The sequence below is a fragment of the Octopus bimaculoides genome, chromosome 2 (assembly GCF_046866305.1).
Source record: "Octopus bimaculoides isolate indiv1 chromosome 2, ASM4686630v1, whole genome shotgun sequence".
Lineage (NCBI taxonomy): Eukaryota > Metazoa > Mollusca > Cephalopoda > Octopoda > Octopodidae > Octopus > Octopus bimaculoides.
The window spans coordinates 128,245,776-128,263,386 of NC_142929.1; the positions used below are offsets into that span (position 1 = coordinate 128,245,776).

Genomic DNA, 17,611 nt, shown 5'->3' on the forward strand with positions numbered 1-17,611 from the left:
AAATGTTGCTATTTATGTCTTTGAGAAGTAATATTGTCCTGACTAGAACTACAAAAAATGTTGGGTCCCTTTTCTCTAAGCTGTAATAGTAATACCTTTTTCGTAAATATCTTTGTTAGCTGTTAACCCTTTTTGATATCAGTCTGTTTGAGACTGTCCTTGGCTCTATTATACAAACTCTGTATTAATGGGATTTAAATTTATACCTTGCATCAAAATTTTATGTAAATTTGTTTCACACCAAAGTTATTTTATTAAACTCTTCATTATCTTTAAAATAAATTAAAACAAAAGCATATGCATTTCAACAGAATTATTGGAAGATTCAAGTAACCTACTGCTTATGAACTTAGAAAAATTCCCGTCCTAACCTTTTGGTTTATACTGTTAAATAGTTAGGAAGTTTATTTTGCAACCACGAGGTCCTATGATCAATCCTGGACAAATGTAATTTTCAGTTGCCTCACGTCAATCCATAGCTTTTGAGTGATATTGATTTAATAGAAACTGTATAGAAGCTTATCAAACTGATTGTACTTATAATTCATTAGTCCAGCCTTGTCATACTGATTCTGCTCAAGTGTTTTGTTTAGCGGAGCCTGTCTGATGACATGGCACACGGGCATATTAGATGCCTCCCAGTTTTAGAAGTGCATATTCAAGGAAAAAAGTTTTTAGTGCATTAAAATTTGTCATGTCCACCTTTGCAGATAGGTCCCTGGATGATTCTGTTTTAGATATATCTTTGGGGAAGGGGATAAAGCGTTTTGTATGCTCATGGATTGGTCAGGCACTTATTAATCCAGGAGCAAGTAATTCAGTTGAACAAACTGAGTCCACATTGTTGAGTAACATTGATCCACCATTATTTTCTTGTTTTTTTTTCTTCTTCTTAGCATCATATTGACTTCAGTCTCTTACATGTGAATTCACTTAAAGTATCCTGTATAATTAATATTTAAGTAATGATCTTTACTTTTAAATCTCTAGTTAAGGTAGCTTGATTGTGGAGTAGAAATCCAAGGACAAAACTTGTGTGGTCATTTTTAAGCTGTTGTATATTTAGCTGGCTAGCTGTTGAGTCATTGTTTATCTGGTGTGTGTGTGTGTATTTACAGTTAAATATCAACCTACTTCATCAATTGAATACACTTCAGAGAAGCAATAATGTACATGCTTGATATAAAATTGTACATCTGCAAATTTATTTGAAGATGCTGAGTTTTCTTGGTTTAAATCTGGTCGCCTTTTCACAGTGTCTGGCTTAAAAATGTAATTAAGAATGTGAAGAATATCATGTTTGAAACACCTGAAATGAGAAATTGGTTGAGGAATTATTAGTCTGGTGTTAGTTATATTTAAAAAAAAAAAAAAAAAAGCTAAACACAAGATCTCCCCTTCTTACAGAATAAAAAAACAAAAGAACGGTAATTTCCTCCAGTGTACTAATCTCCTCTATTACTTTATTATAATAATGGTATCAGTAAAAAATCATTAAGCAAACAATTTGTTCACTGAATATGTAAACAAAGCCAGGGGCTTGTTTACCCATACCTTTTGAGCCTGGTAAACAGAAACTGAAAGAAGCCTGTTTGGTGTATATATGTGAAAGCACATGTGCCTTTGCCCCCGACCACCCCTCTAGTTACACTACTTCTCTTGAATAGAGAAAAAGTAGAGGGCTATCTTAATAATAATAATAATAATATTCTTTTTTTGAAATTTTGCAGGATGATTAAGTCAATTATATCACCACTAGTGCACAACTGGTATCTTATTTCATTGATCCTAAAAGGGATGCAAAGTAAAGTTGACCCTGGCAGAATTTGAACTCGCAACATAAAAACTGGTGAAATGCCACAAAACATTTTGACTGGCATGTTAACAAATCTGCCAGCTCACTCTTTAATCAATATCGATCAATGTCCAATATTTTAAATCCAGGTTTGCCCCCATTAACGGGGCTGGCTGGATCTACCTGACTCCTACAGCAAACGCTCTCACATCATCTCGCCTGGTTGAGGGCGTACTCCCTCATCAAGCCAATCCTCAGAATCTCCTCCTCCACGTTTTCTATGGTCAACCTCGCTTTCGTGGTTCATTCACTTTAAACCCCAGCACTCTCCTCAGAACAAGATCCTCATCCCTCCTCAAAACATGCCAATACCACCACATTCCATTCGCTGATTCCTCCAACCCCAGCATCCCCTTCAAGTCCTCAATCCTCCTTTTATCCAATAGTTTCACACCACACATTAATAACCCTTTCTATTATAGGCACAAGGCATGAAATTTTGTAGGAGGACACTAGTCAATTACATTGACCCCAGTGCTTGATTGGTACTTAATTTAGTGTGCCTATAAACTATGGCACACTATAATGTCTTTATATAGTTATTATTATATATCATTGAATGTCAACTTGCTATTTTCAGAGGGTGATTCTTGATTTATTTACCACAGTTCATTAAAAAAAAATGAGCTAAGAAGATAAAGTACACTCACCTGAGCCACATGAAGAAATAAACTTGGATGTTCTAGGATTATTCTTGGTCAACAAAGAATTATTTGCAAGAGTTTTTTTAATTTCACCATTATTAAGTTGTAATGTGCTTAAAGTAACTGGTGACTCTGTTTTACCAGTAACAAGTTGTTTTTTGCGTGTATTAACCAGAATTTCACTGTGAAGGTTCGTTGGGGTTGAAAAGTTTTCTGATGCTTCTGTCGTGTGTTTTGGAATGGATTTTGTTGAAATTTGGGATGTGATATATTTTGTTAATACAGAACTGGGATTTACTTTTTGTTGATTTAGATATGTAGATTGTTCTTTAGAAATAGAAACTGTTGAAGTAATTACATTGGAAATGTCTTCAGTATCATTTTGGGTTTCTGATAAAATGAAAGCATTGCTTACTACTTCTTCTTTATAAGAAGAGCCATCTTCAAATTGACTTGCTTCTCGTTTGTTCCTTTTATTTAAACTACAAGTTCTGTCACATTCTGCATTCTTTATGTCTGAGTGACAAACAAAGACAGAGCAGTGAAGATAAAGTGGGCTGTAACTATTGAAGAAACGGAAAGTTTGGAACCTAAAACCAAACATGGTCTGACTTATTGGTGTAAATGATACAGTTCTGTCTAATGTACACCTGAAAAGAAAGGAAAAAAAAAGATATAAGTAGCTTATGCTTAGGAAGAGCATCCAGCCATAGAAACCATAACCAAAGTAGACAGTGGGACATGATGCAGTCCTTGGATCTGTTGGATCCTCTCATATTGTTCAGCCCATACAAGCATGGAACAAGGACATTGAATGATGATAATGATGATGAGGAAGAACTTGCCGCTTATTAGGTTTGCACGCTGGAGATACTGTTCATATGAATTGGGTAGAGGCATGGGTGTGTTGTTAAAATATTTGATTTGCAACGATTTAGTTCTAGGTTCAATTTTGCTGCAATTTCAGGTAATTGATTTCTACTATCACCATGACTTCGCTGATACTTTGTAAATAAGAAATCACTGCCTACATATTTTGAAGCTTTTCATATTTTGGTATGGGTTACATGAACGGTATCTGTTAGTTAATAAAACAAAGTTACACCCACTTTTCCATTACTTTCAACACAATCAGTAAGTTGAATAGAAACGTATTAATGTTCAACTGGTGGAGGCGCAATGGCCCAGTGGTTAGGGCAGCAGACTTGCGGTCAGAGGATCGTGGTTTTGATTCCCAGATCGAGCGTTGTGTGTGTTTATTGAGCGAAAACACCTAAAGCTCCACGAGACTCCAGCAGTGGGTGGTGGTGACCCCTGTTGTACTCTTTTGCACCAACTTTCTCTCACTCTTTCTTCCTGTTTCTTGAGCAAAAAACTGCGATGGACTGGTGTCCCATCCAGTTACTGGGGAACACATATGCCATGGAAATTGGGAAACCGGCCCTATGCTCCACAAGGGGCGAAGAATATTTCCATTCCAATGTTCAATGAGTTATCTTCCCTTATTCTTACGTTTACTTTGTTTTTCTCATCTTACGTGGATGATGACAGCAAATCTTCAAACTAACTCTTGGAAATAGGAGATGTAAAAACTTTCTATGAGTTAGAATGGTTGTGAGCTTAAGGTTCTGAATTATTGATTATCTAAGGCTTACATCATGGTAACTGAGTACAGGTTCACTCTTACTGTTTGATTGAAAAGTTAACTGTAAGATGGACAAATGTACACACAATCACTGCAATAATATAAATTTACATGCCCACAAAAAATCAGAACAAATTGATTTGAATGTATCTCATTTTGTATAATGTGAATTATAGTAAAGGGACTTCCACCACAATATTTAAACCATGTTGCAGTTTGGTGACACTGAGACTATGCCAGCAAAGTACAAGCTTCTGGTGGAGCCTTCCATGTTGGACAGGTCAAAGGATAGAGGCCACACTAATATGGACTATTTCTTTCCAGAGATAGAAATGGATTTGCAGAGGACCAACATCAATACCTGGAAAAAAAGCAAAGTTACAGGTACATCATTGACAATTCAAACCTAAAACCTGGGAGAAGGCTTTCTCTCAAACAGCCTAGAGTTGAGAACAGTGGAGCAAAGTCATGAATGGCCTATGTCCACCAGAAAGTAAAGGGCTGAAGCAAGTCATAAAAGAACTTGCATATAAATGGAAAGATTAGAATTTACTCTTGTTATATCCAACACCTTCCTCAAGCCCAACACAAATTTGTTCAGTCCTTCCTTCCCAGAATGTCCCATACACTGCTCTTTCCTCCAGACTCAGTAAGTAGAAATGATTAAGAAAAAATTGGTAAGTGAAGGACTCACTTGTTCTCAAAAAGTTGATATCTTGGGTTGCTGTTTTTGTCCTGAGATGTTGTTACCCAACATGCTGGTACTATTAATTTCAAATTTAAATTGCTTGTTACTAAAGTAATTGCAACATTCAGCCATGTTGTCAGAGTGACTTTCATGGGAAAGTTGGTCACTACATTAGTGAACGAATTCTCTTTATAGAACTCAAGTCTGAAAAGGAATGATCCAGCAGAACGTTCAGTTACTGCAACAGTCTGTACTACCCAAGGATTTTGGATAATGTCATCCTTACGTTTATATGCACATTGAAAAGTCATCCGAATAGTATTGCTTCGCACAATGATATCTTTTGTGACGGGTTTGTGAAAAATTGTCATGGTGAAGAGGAGATGTGTACTGTTTATCTGAAATATAGTTTAAAAAATATATTTTAGAGCAAATTTTCTACAGATACTTTTTAGTTTGGAAAAATATTTTGTTGTTTTTATATAAATGGCAATTTAATAGGTTATACCAAATACAAGGTGGTATCAAAAAGTTCCTGGACTACTTCTGTAGCACACCAACAGATGGTAGCACACAGTGAGAGCTAGCAGTGACCTTCATGACGTAGAGTGCTGAGTGACATCACTGTGTTTACTTCGCAAGTTGTGAAATTTGTATTTTTGTGATGATATGTATGCTGTAGTCTGTGAATTTTGTCATGGACTGGAATTTGAAACAAAGAGCCATCATGAAATTTTTGCGTTAAACTTTGGAAGTCTGCCACAGATACATTGAGCATGTTTCGGCAAGCTTACAGTGATGAAGCAATATTTCAAGTGGAACAGGCGCTTCTTCAAAAAGCATGACAAATTTGCAGCTCATCGTTTTTTCCGACATACCTTGGATTGTGCATTGAGAATTCGGCCCCCAGGGCCAGACCATCAATCAAGAGTTCTGCTTTGTTTTGAAGTGTCTGAGGGAGGACATTCAGTGAAAACGATCGGATCCATGGAGTGCGAAGAATTGGATTCTTCATGACAACCATGGACCTTGTCACTGAACTCTCTTCACTCATGAATTTCTCACCAAAAGCAACATGGTATCGCTTCTGCGTCCACCCTATTTGCAGCTCAAAAGACACCATTTCAATATGGTTGTCAAGATCAACAGAAGGTCCTCAACTTGCTTATAGAAAATGACTTCCAGGCCAGATACCAAAAGTGGCAGGAGTGCTGGGACCAGTGTAATTGCTGTGCAAGGTGACTATTTCAAAGACAATGTTAAAGCTTAGGTAAAGAAGTTATTTTTTTTTTTATCAAGCATAACTAGTCCAGGAACTTTTTGATATCATTCTATAATATCTTCTGAAACTTACAACTTTTTTACATAGTTATTCTTCTTTTATAAATCCTGTTGCCTGTTTTTATTATTTTTTTACCCCACAAAATAATGGGTTGTAAAAAAACGTTGGTTTTGAATAATTTGTTTTATGTCTGTTTTTCCATGCTAGCATGGATAAGAGGACTATGTTACTGAGCCATTGCTTTACTGCTGGATGACCATTCTGATGCTAACCCTTATCTGCTTTTCAAATAAAGGATCTTTTATTTCACATGGCTTTGGAAGCACAAAGCAAGTGGACAATCAGTAAAATTTTGGATCTAATAAAAGTAAATTTAGAATAAAGATTTTATTAAAGCTATCGTTTACCTTGTTAGAATATATATATAGAAAACCTAATTTTGTTATCCTAATCAAAAATATATTCTGATCCCACATCATAGTTTAGTGGTCAGCACCAAATACTAATTGTATACTACATCTTAAGAAAATATTTTGAATGGTTGATCTATCCAGTAAGTAGCTTGTAGCATGCAATAAACAATGTACAACATAAAAATATATATATGAAAATCTTATGCACACAACTATGTATGAAAACTCACATATACTAACATGATTGTAGAATGCAATACTTCAGACCTTGTTTATATCTGAAGATGTCATCTTTACCTGAAGATGACCAGAAAAATAAACTTTGATTCATAAGTTCTTGTGAATTAAAATCCATATGATAGGTACAAGTGTGGCTGTGTGATAAGAAGTTTGCTTCCCAACCACATGCTTCTGGGTTCAGGCCCACTGTGTGGCACCTTGGGCAAGTGTCTGCTACTATAACCTTGGGCTGACCAAAGCCTTGTGAATGAATTTACTAAGTGGAAACTGAAAGAAGCCTGCCATATATATGCATGTGTGTGTGTCTTTGTGTTTGTTCCCCACCACTGATTGACAATTGATGGTGGTGTATTTATGTCCCTGTAGCTTAGCAGTTCAGCAAAAGAGACTGATAGAATAAGTATCAGGCTTCAAAAAAGTCCTGGGTTCATTTTGTTTGACTAAAACTCCTTGTGGTGGTGCCCCAGCATGGCTGCAGTCTAATGATTGAAACAAGTAAAAGAATGAAAATATGACACTTAATTTTAAGGCCATTTAAGATTTTTAGAACCAAAAACATTACTTTGAATGAGATGAGGATTTTCTTTACACCTGTAATGGTCCTCAAAATTCACAGTTTTAGAAGCCATGATCCCCTTTTGTAAAAAGTGGATTTTTTAACTTCCACAAAAACAGAATAAAGAATACAAACCACTCTGCTTGCTGATCCACATTCACCAAGTGGAATCTTTATTGCAATAGTTGTGTCATTAGATGTTTGCTTATAATTGCATGCTTCGGCAAATGATAAAGTTCCAGATGTTATTGTAGAGTTACTGTTTTTGAATATTATGGCTGTCATGTCAGAATGTGAGCATACAATACTGGTTTTTGGTTCTGGAATTATAAACAGATGATTTTTTTTATTTAAGACAATAAAAACTTATAATAATACAATGTATTGCAATTATTCTGCAAGAGCTGTTTAATATTGGGCTGACCAAAGCCTTGTGAGTGGATTTAGTGTATGGAAATTGAAAGAAGCCTGTTTGTGTGTGTGTGTGTGTGTGTGTGGAATTATAAACAGATAATTTTATTTAAGACAATAAAAACTTATAATACAATGTATTGCAATTATTCTGCAAGAGCTGTTTAACATTGGGCTGACCAAAGCCTTGTGAGTGGATTTAGTGTATGGAAACTAAAAGAAGCCTATTTGTGTGTGTGTGTTTGTGTTTGTGTATGTGTTTCAGTGTACCCTTGTCTTAACATCATGTGTTGGTTGTTAATAAGCATCATTGTCATACAAGTGATATTTTTTTGTTTCCAGTCTTCAATGAAAAACATGTCTGGCCTTGAGAAATATTACATTGTTGGGAAACAAGTAAGACTTGGAGAGGGAAGGGCATCCGTCTGAAGAAAGTCTGCCTGAATAAATTCCATCTGACTCGTACAAGCATTGATAAATTGATGTTAGATGATGATGTTTGTATTAAAATTTAAGCAGAGTAGCTTTTATTACTTACTTGTTTCAATCATTGAACTATGGCCATCCTGGAGCACCACTTTGAAGGGTTTAGTTGCACAACTCATCCCCAGTACTTGTTTTTGAAGTCAAGTACATGCACTATCATTCTATTTTGCTAAAGTGCCAAGCTACCAGGATGTAAACAAACCAACACTGGTTGTGAAGCAGTTGTGAGGAACAAACACAACGCACACACATATGTGCATATATGGGATGGGTTTCATCACAGTTTCCATCTACCAAATTCATTCACAAGGTACTGGTTGACCTGGGACTATAGCAGAAGATACTTGTCCATAGTACCATGCAGTGGGACTAAACCCAAAACCATATGGTTACAAAGCAAGCTTTTAACCACAAAGTCATGCCTGTTCTTACAGAGAATTAGAAATATATTCAAGGAATGATTGCTATTGCTGTGATTGACCATTTATTTTAAAACTTATTCTATACTCTTTTTTACTCTTTTATTTGTTTCAGTCATTTGACTGTGGCCATGCTGGAGCACCGCCTTTAGTCGAGCAAATTGACCTCAGGACTTATTCTTTGTATGTCTAGTACTTATTCTATCAGTCTCTTTTGCTGAACTGGTAAGTTACAGGGACATAAACACACCAGCATTTGTTGTCAAGCGATGTTGAGGGGGACAAACACAGAGACACAAATACACACATGCACACACACACACACACACACACACATGCATACACATATATATACATATATATATATATATATATATATACATGACGGGCTTCTTTCAAGAAACCGATAGAATAAGTACTAGGCTTACAAAGAATAAGTCCTGCGGTTGATTTCTTCAACTAAAAACCCTTTAAAGTAGTGCTCCAGCATGGTCACAGTCAAATGACTGAAACAAATAGAAGAATAAATAGCAAACGTTGATAGTGACATTATTTCCGGGTTCAGTCCCACTGCATGGCACCTTGGCAAGTGACTTCTACTATAGCCTCAGGCTGACCAAAGACTTGTGAGTGGATTTGGTAGACGGAAACTGAAAGAAGCCCGGTATGTATATATATATATATATATATATATATACACACACACACACATGTATATACATATATATGTATATATATATATGTGTGTGTGTGTATGTCTGTGCTTGTCCCCCAACATCGCTTGACAACTGATATTGGTGTGTTTACATCTCTGTAACTTCGCAATTTGGCAAAAGAGACCAAGAGAATAATGACTAAGCATACAAAGAATAAGTTCTGGGGTTGATTTGCTTGACTAAAGGCAGTGCTCCAGCATGGCTGCAGTCAAATGACTGAAAAGAATAAAGGAATAAAAGAATATACCTTTTGTGTTTTTCAACTGTAAATTCCTGCTTTATTCAAAATAGTTAAAGATTACATATTGGGTCAGCAAATTTTAAGGAGAAGTGGGAGTCAATAACATCAACCCCAGTGTACAACTGGTATTTTATTGAACCCGAAGGGATGAAAGGTAAACTGACCTCAGCATAATTTGAACTCAGAACTTAAAAACAGATGAAATGCCATTAAGCATTTTGTCTAGTGCACTAACGATTCTTCCAGCTGGTCATCTTAATTTATTAAAATAATCCAAGCTTACCTTCAGGAACAATGTTGGGTTGTTGAATACAGGAAACAGCTGATGCTTCAGATTGTGAACAATTTGCATCGTTATTGGCAGTATATGGACAATCAGTGATTTTAGATTCAGTTCCTTGGCAGTTTAATTTAGTAATTCCTATTGGGTATCTTGGAGGAGGTTGGTACTGAGTATTGATGCTTGGAAGAGCATATTTCTCACTGAAATAGTTGACATAACAGACATTAAAAGTATATCTTACCCCTGTGGAAAGTTGTTGTAGTGGCTGTGAATATGGTTTAGATTATGGAATATGCATACATAAATACATGGTGGCTGTCTACACCTTATGTAGAGTTTGACCATCTCCTGTACCTATACCTTAGAACCATCATGGCATCTGATGTGACTTTTTAAATCAGACAATGTTTTGAAAAGACACCCACACAGATTGCATATCCAATTTGGACCACCAAGAGCTGCAGTTAAATTTTGATCTTTGTGGATCTTAAAATATCTTTTGAGGTCTCTGTCTGATTTGCAAACCTTCTGGCATACATTGCATTGAAAGGTGTGCACAGACATATAGGCAGAATAGTTGGTGGAAGTTCGTTTTCCATGCATTTGCAAATGAGATTTGAGCCCAGCAAAAGAAAGGCATGGTTTGTCACAAGCTGTGATTCATGCTCTCAATCATAACATTCTTACATACATACATGCATACATACACACACACACGCACATACAGACAAGTAAATACATACACCCATGTATATATATATATATATACATACATACATACATACATACATATTCATATATAGTTCACAAATGAGAATCAGATGTTCTCTGTATAGAAACAGACTTAGTAGTGCTCAAGAGATTTAAACTTGAGTTGGTACAGAAATAAATGTAGGGATAAGTTAGATAGGTCAATATATAAAGTATATTAAATACATGAAATACAAAAAAATGTATATGTTTACATACAAAACGGTCTGACTTACACAATAAAAATGATATTAAGAATTAAAGGGGTTGAAGAAAAGTATTACAAATTCAACAGCTGTTTCTGGAGGCTAAATGGTAAAAAATAATGTTTGTAGATTGATTCCATTGTTGGATGATACATGCCTCCGTCTTCAGGGAAGTGTATTTTTTATGGAGAAGATCTGATTCTCATCTATGGACTATATATATATATATATATATATATATATATAGGTGAGAAAATTGGTATGTGAAAGCACGTGGTTGGATGTATAAAAGATAAACAAGAGTGAAAAAACTACAGAAGGCTTGTGTTACATGGTTAAAGTATATATTTAAATTATGTCAGAAAAATGTAATAAAATTTTTTTGGTATATAAACATTGTATTTGGAGAAATAACCGGTTTTGTGTCGTCTTTTCAAATTTCTCTACTTCATGAAGTAGAGAAATTTGAAAAGACGACACGAAACCGGTTATTTCTCCAAATACAATGTTTATATACCAAAAAAATTTTATTACATTTTTCTGACATAATTTAAATATATACTTTAACCATGTAACACAAGCCTTCTGTAGTTTTTTCACTCTTGTTTATCTTTTATATATATATATATATATATATTAAATTCAAATTACGATAAATGTAAACAAACAAATGAAGTTTGCTTTTAGAACCGTTGAGATGTCTTAGAAAGTTAAAGAAGTGATTTTTGAATTCTCAAATGCAGGATAATGCTAATAATATAGCCTGAACAGGATAAGCTACCCCTATTTTGCAGAAAAAAGTGTTGGCGGCCAGCTATGAGACTCATAGCTGGCCGCCAACACTTTTTTATGCAAAATAGGGGTAGCTTATCCTGTTCAGGCTATATTATTAGCATTATCCTGCATTTGAGAATATATATATATATATATATATATATATATATATATATATATCTTTGGCATTATATTGTGCTTGAGAAGAAGACCTATCAAGCTGAGCAAAATGACAATCATAGCAGATACTGGTATCATGCAAATTGGTACCTATGCTGGTGGCACGTAAATGTATCCCAGTGTCATGCAAATGGCACGTAAAATCACCCATTACACTCTCAGAGTGGTTGCCATAGAAAACCATGCCAACCCAGTCAAATTGTCCAACCTGTGCCAGCATGGACAATGAATGTTAAATGATGATGACGTCCGTTTTCCATGCTAGCATGGGTTGGACGATTTGACTGAGGACTGGTGATCCAAATGGCTGCACCAGGCTCCAATCTGATTTGGCTGAGTTTCTACAGCTGGATGCCCTCCCTAATGGGAACTGAATCAAACTGTTTTAAATAATACATGTAATTTCTACTAAATGTGTTGAGTGCTTTTTTCTTTCATTTGTCCACTCACTTGTATACATACATACATGATGGCCGTCCACTCGTGACCGAGGAAGACCATTGCTGACCTTCAGGAACATTGTGCGCTCTAGGACTAACTTATATTTTGCATTTGTGGCTCCGTTGGTGGCTAATGAGCCCTGCTCTTGACAAGCATACACGACTGCAAACATTGCAGACCAAGCTTTCCCCATTCACTATACGAGCCGTGCGCTTTTGCGCAGCTCGCTTAAGTTCATTCATACATACATACTTACATATGTATATGTATATATCTGTGTACACATATATATATGTTTGTGTATATGTATGTATGTGTTATGTGCCACATTAAAAGCACTACTCACCTATGCTTGTGCCACATAAAAAGCACTATATCCACTCTGCTGAGTGGTTGGTGTTAGGAAGGGCATTCAGCTGTAAAAATCCTACGATAACAGTCACAGAAGTCTGATGCAGGCTTTGACTTGGTTGGCTCTTCTGGTACCGTCCCACCCATGCTAGCATGGAACGCAGACGTTAAATGATGACAATGATGATATATGTTTACACACACACACACATACACATAAACATACAGAAACACACACACACATACACATACTCATGCACACATATATAATGAGGTTTGCAGCAAAGAATGTCATGTCACATCTATTGATTATGACTATCCATGATAGCCTTTACTGGTCACTTACATATATCATTGTGCAGATCATTTGCAATTGCTTTGTAGGTGTGCCATCTTGAATGCTTGATAATGATTAATACTGAGTCAGGTGTTGTTTTTTTTATTCGACCAGTTATACTAGTATACTGTTTATATTTATTTTACTAATTAACAGAATGTATGTAATTTCAGCTTGATCTCAATAGTAATGAGACTCAAATGAATACATTATTGAAAAACTATCATTTAAACATTCGATCCCTTAGCTTAGTAGCTTAGTTTCTATCAAACCTCATATTTTGATAAATAATTCATAAAAGGTCAAAGTTAATTGCATTGTAACAGTTCTACATGAAGCAGTATGGTTTAGGAATTAGTCAATGTTGTACATAGCATTGTAAGAATATAATCTCAATCAAATCGAAATCAAATGGAAATTGTAGTTGTGGCCGATGCCAGTGCCACCTGACTGGTTTCCATGCTGGTGGCATGCAATAAGCACTATTCATGCATGGGTTGATGCCAGTGCTGCCTGACTGGCTTCCCACGCTGTTGGCACGTAAAAAGTACCAGCCGAATGTGGTTGATGCCAGCAACCCCTGCCCTGACTGGCTCCCAGTGCTGATGGCACATAAAAAGCACTATCCAAACATGGCCGATGCCAGTGCCGCCTGACTGGCTCCCATGCCAGTGGCATATAAAAAGCACCATCCGAATGTGGTCGATGCCAGCTCCCTTCCCCTGCCCTGACTGGCTCCCAGTGCTGGTAGCACATAAAAAGCACTATCCGAACATGGCCGATGCCAGTGCCGCCTGACTGGCTCCCGTGCTAGTGGCATGTAAAAAGCACCCACTACACTCTCGGAGTGGTTGGCATTAGGAAGGGAATCCAGCTGTAGAAATCTTGCCAGATCAGATTGGAGCCTGGTGCAGCCTCCTGGTTTGCCAGTCCCCACTCAAACCATCCAACCCATGCCAGCATGGAAAACGGACGTTAAATGATGATGATATTTTAAAAGAAAATTTTGTTGTTGCATTACATGTGCTTGGATTGAATAGCATATTTGCTTCTATGAATATATCAAAGTAATATCATTATCTTAAAGCAGATTTAAGGACAATTGAACATTTACTTTGGTGTGCCTCTATATTGTTAGTTGAGTTGAATTTATTATGAAAATCACGTTGATTGAGGCTTCAGGTTTCATCTATCAGCTTGCTTACACAACTAGTCTTTTGCATATATACATACATACATACATGTACACACACACACACACACACACACACACACACACACACACAAAGATTGGCCTGCAAGAGCCCTGTTCTGATGCCATGTAAAAATGCTCTTGTGCTGGCACCATGTAAGAGCACTTGTGTTGGTGCCTTGTAAAAAAGACCCAAGATCAAAGATATACCTGATATGGCCATCCAGTCATAACAAATCAAGTTTTCTGTGTTTTTGATACAGTAACATGTGGTGTAGTAGCAATTTGGTTGCTATTGTTAGTGGACTGAGTGACAGCATAGAGACCCCTTTCATTGAATTGTAGTAAATACAGGGTTCTGGAGCTGTGACCTGCTTCCATATTAGTAATCCCTATGTTTACTGGGAAGGGCTGACTGGGTACTTAAAAACAACTATATCATCTCTTGTACTCTTTGAAAACATTATCTGGATTTAGTCTTGACAAGCACTGACCTGTTTAGGCAGCTTTGATTAAGAACCCATGTCACATCTTGTAATGGAGTTCTGAATAATATAACTAAATTTATCAGTGCAAATAATATATATTTCAAATTTGTTGTAAATCTCTTACATCTGCTAATAAATCACTACCAAAGGCTTAACCATACATGTATATAGGAAACTTATAAAGTAAGCACAGTTTGTGTTGTAACATTGATATAATCTCTGGCAAGATCAGAAAATGGGACTAAAATATTTGAGTGGTACCATTACTTTAAAAATAATGATTTTGTTTTAGATGGATACAAAACCAGTGCTTTGAAGAGCAGGGCTAGAACTGACTGAAATACATGCATAGCTAATATTTATTTGATAGACTCCAGGAGGGATGAAAATCAAAATTAGCTCTAGCATGGACAGCGGACGTTAAACGATGATGATGATGATGATATATGTATAAATATATATATATAAATGTATATATATATATATATATATATATATATATATATATATATATTTGTGTGTGTGTGTTTTTGTCCCCCCACACTACTTGACATCTGGTGTTGGTCTGTTTATGTGCCCATAACTTTGTGGACTGGCAAAACAGACCAACAAAATAAATACCAGGCTTAAAAAATAACTACTGGGTTTATTTAATTCAACTAAACTCTTGAAGGTAGTGCCCTAGTATGGCCACAGTCCAATAACTGAAACAAGTAAAAGATAAAGAAAGAATATATTGATAAATGATATATACTCATAACAGAGTTGTCTACAGACAACTTTGGCATCATTTAAATCCCAGTAATCATCACATATTGATGTCCAACTTCCATTCATAAATACTTCAACCAAACCAATACCTTCAGTAGCACCATTTAAACGTATCAAATTGGAAGAATTCTGACCTGTTAAAAAAAAAATGCCTGCTTTAGTTTTTTTTTTTTTGAATAGCAGTGATCTATACATGCATAGTAGATTATATGATTGTTGAATATAGTTTCACCATTTTATCACATGATGTTTTTGGCCATATCAGAGACAGCATCCCGTAAGTTACCTTTACTTATACAGAAGTAAAACTCTTTTTCACTTCTTCTGTCTTCAGTGACTACAGGTGAGCTGTATCATTTCACACTTTCTTGGTAGTTTTTATCTGGCAATTTGTTTGTTTTGAAAGAATAGGCCATCTTAAACTGAATAAAAATCATTTACCATTTGCTAAATCCCTACAGTTTAAATACATGTTTATTATTTGATTTTACTCATTACTAATGACCATTTATCTACTTGCATACATTTGATTCTACAAATAAGAAAATATGATCACTTATTTCTATGCTTTTCATTAAATTTGTAGAACACAAAAAATATGTACCTACATTCTCACAAACACATTTACGAAAGTTTATTTTGATTGATGTAAATTTTGATCTTTCATATTTTAAACATATAGTCGCCTATATTTATTACTGAACTACAAAGAAAATTGTAGGTAGGACAAGGACTGAGAGAAAGAGGAAGTGGAAGAAGGAGGAAGTGAAGGGAGGAGGAGGGAATGTTTTTAGAGAAGAAAAAGAAAAAGGGGTTACAAGAAGAGAGAACACTGCTTCACTGCAAGATGATACTTGAAGGTGTTTTGTGGTTCAATTGCAGGGCTTTCAAGTCAGCAGGTATGTACATATCCATGTGAAGGCATCTTGCGAAGAGTTCAGTTTTTAGAGTTCAAGCTAACGTTAGCAACGAGATTTCTTTTGGAATTCGTGCTCTCTTGCAGTCAAAAACAGCACTTTTTGGTTCCGTTTCACCCTTCATCTAACTAGAGTCTTCCCAATATTTGTTGACATATAACACACACACACGCGATGTTGTTCTGAGTACATAAAAGTATCACAACGAGCATTAAACATTGATCTCTGTACATTACTATGTGTATTGCATCTAGTCAAAAATCATACTCATTTGGTCACCCACACCAATCTAGAATGATAGAATAATTGAATTAGTAACATTTATTTCACAGAAGGAATGATAATACCAATAGTAAGATGTATTTACATTTAAAACGTTTTTGATTCATTTTATAGTCATTTGACGAAACATATCTTTAGGTTTTATAATCTGGAAGAACAAGTTCTTTTACGCGTGAATTGTTTTTCAAAAAGGTTGAATATAGGCGCAAACATGGTTGCAGCCACTTTGTCACAGGTTCAATCCCACGTGTGAAACATTGGGCAAGTGTCTTCTGCTGTAGTTCCGAACGAACCGATCAATGAAATGTGAGTGAATTTGGCAGAGAAAAACTGTGGAAAGTTGAGCACACACACACACACACACACATTTGTGTGAGTCTGTGTGTGTCTTTGTGTTTGAGTTTGTCCTCCTTCAACCAGTTGACAATCGGTATTGATTTGCTTAGGTACCCGTAACCTAGCAGTTCGGCAAAAGTAGCTGAGAGAATAAGTACCAAATTAAAAAAAAAAAAAATAGTGCAGGAGATGATTTGTTCGACTGAACATTTCAAGGCCCCGGCATGGCCGCATTCCAATGACTAAAACAAGGGAAAAGAAAAAAAACGAGAAAGAAAGAAAAGAGACTGTATTAAAGAAGAGTCAGAGTCTTAGGTTTGCTATTGAGTGATGCTTCAAGCTAAATTTACTATCCAATGCCAATAACAGAATTTTAAAAAAATCTTTAGAAAAGTTAAATAGTATCAGTAAATACACTTACAAACTGTTAGTTGGTTGTCAATTGCGGATGTACAGCTTATCATTACATCTTGTTTATGAGTGCAATCGTGGGTACCAAGGGGACTATATTGGCAATCGAAAATAGTCTTTTCGTTCCCAACACATCGGACATCATCCATCCAGATCTTTCCTTTGGCGACTTCGTAACTTTCAGCAGGAAGAATTTTCCCAGATCTTTCAAAAAACAAAAAAAATTCTACTTACGCATGTGTATTCATATATACGTACATCACACACGTATATCAATATAACGTATGTATGTATGT

The 17,611-nt window shown here is 35.8% G+C and overlaps 1 protein-coding gene across 2 annotated transcripts in view; it reads right to left on the minus strand.

Annotated features, from left to right (window-relative positions):
* Positions 1-229: 229 nt before the first annotated feature.
* LOC106882971 (uncharacterized) overlaps positions 230-17,611 on the minus strand; it is a 28,722-nt gene continuing 11,340 nt past the window's right edge. For both annotated transcript variants that reach the window (XM_052965588.2, XM_089347668.1), the window contains 7 exons: positions 17,326-17,519; positions 15,353-15,503; positions 9,880-10,079; positions 7,459-7,643; positions 4,839-5,230; positions 2,506-3,149; positions 230-1,309 (listed from right to left, as the gene is read on the minus strand). In XM_052965588.2, the coding sequence (XP_052821548.1) occupies positions 1,251-1,309; positions 2,506-3,149; positions 4,839-5,230; positions 7,459-7,643; positions 9,880-10,079; positions 15,353-15,503; positions 17,326-17,519 (1,825 nt within the window). In that variant the 3' untranslated portion in view covers positions 230-1,250. The remainder of the gene's footprint in view (positions 1,310-2,505; positions 3,150-4,838; positions 5,231-7,458; positions 7,644-9,879; positions 10,080-15,352; positions 15,504-17,325; positions 17,520-17,611) is intronic.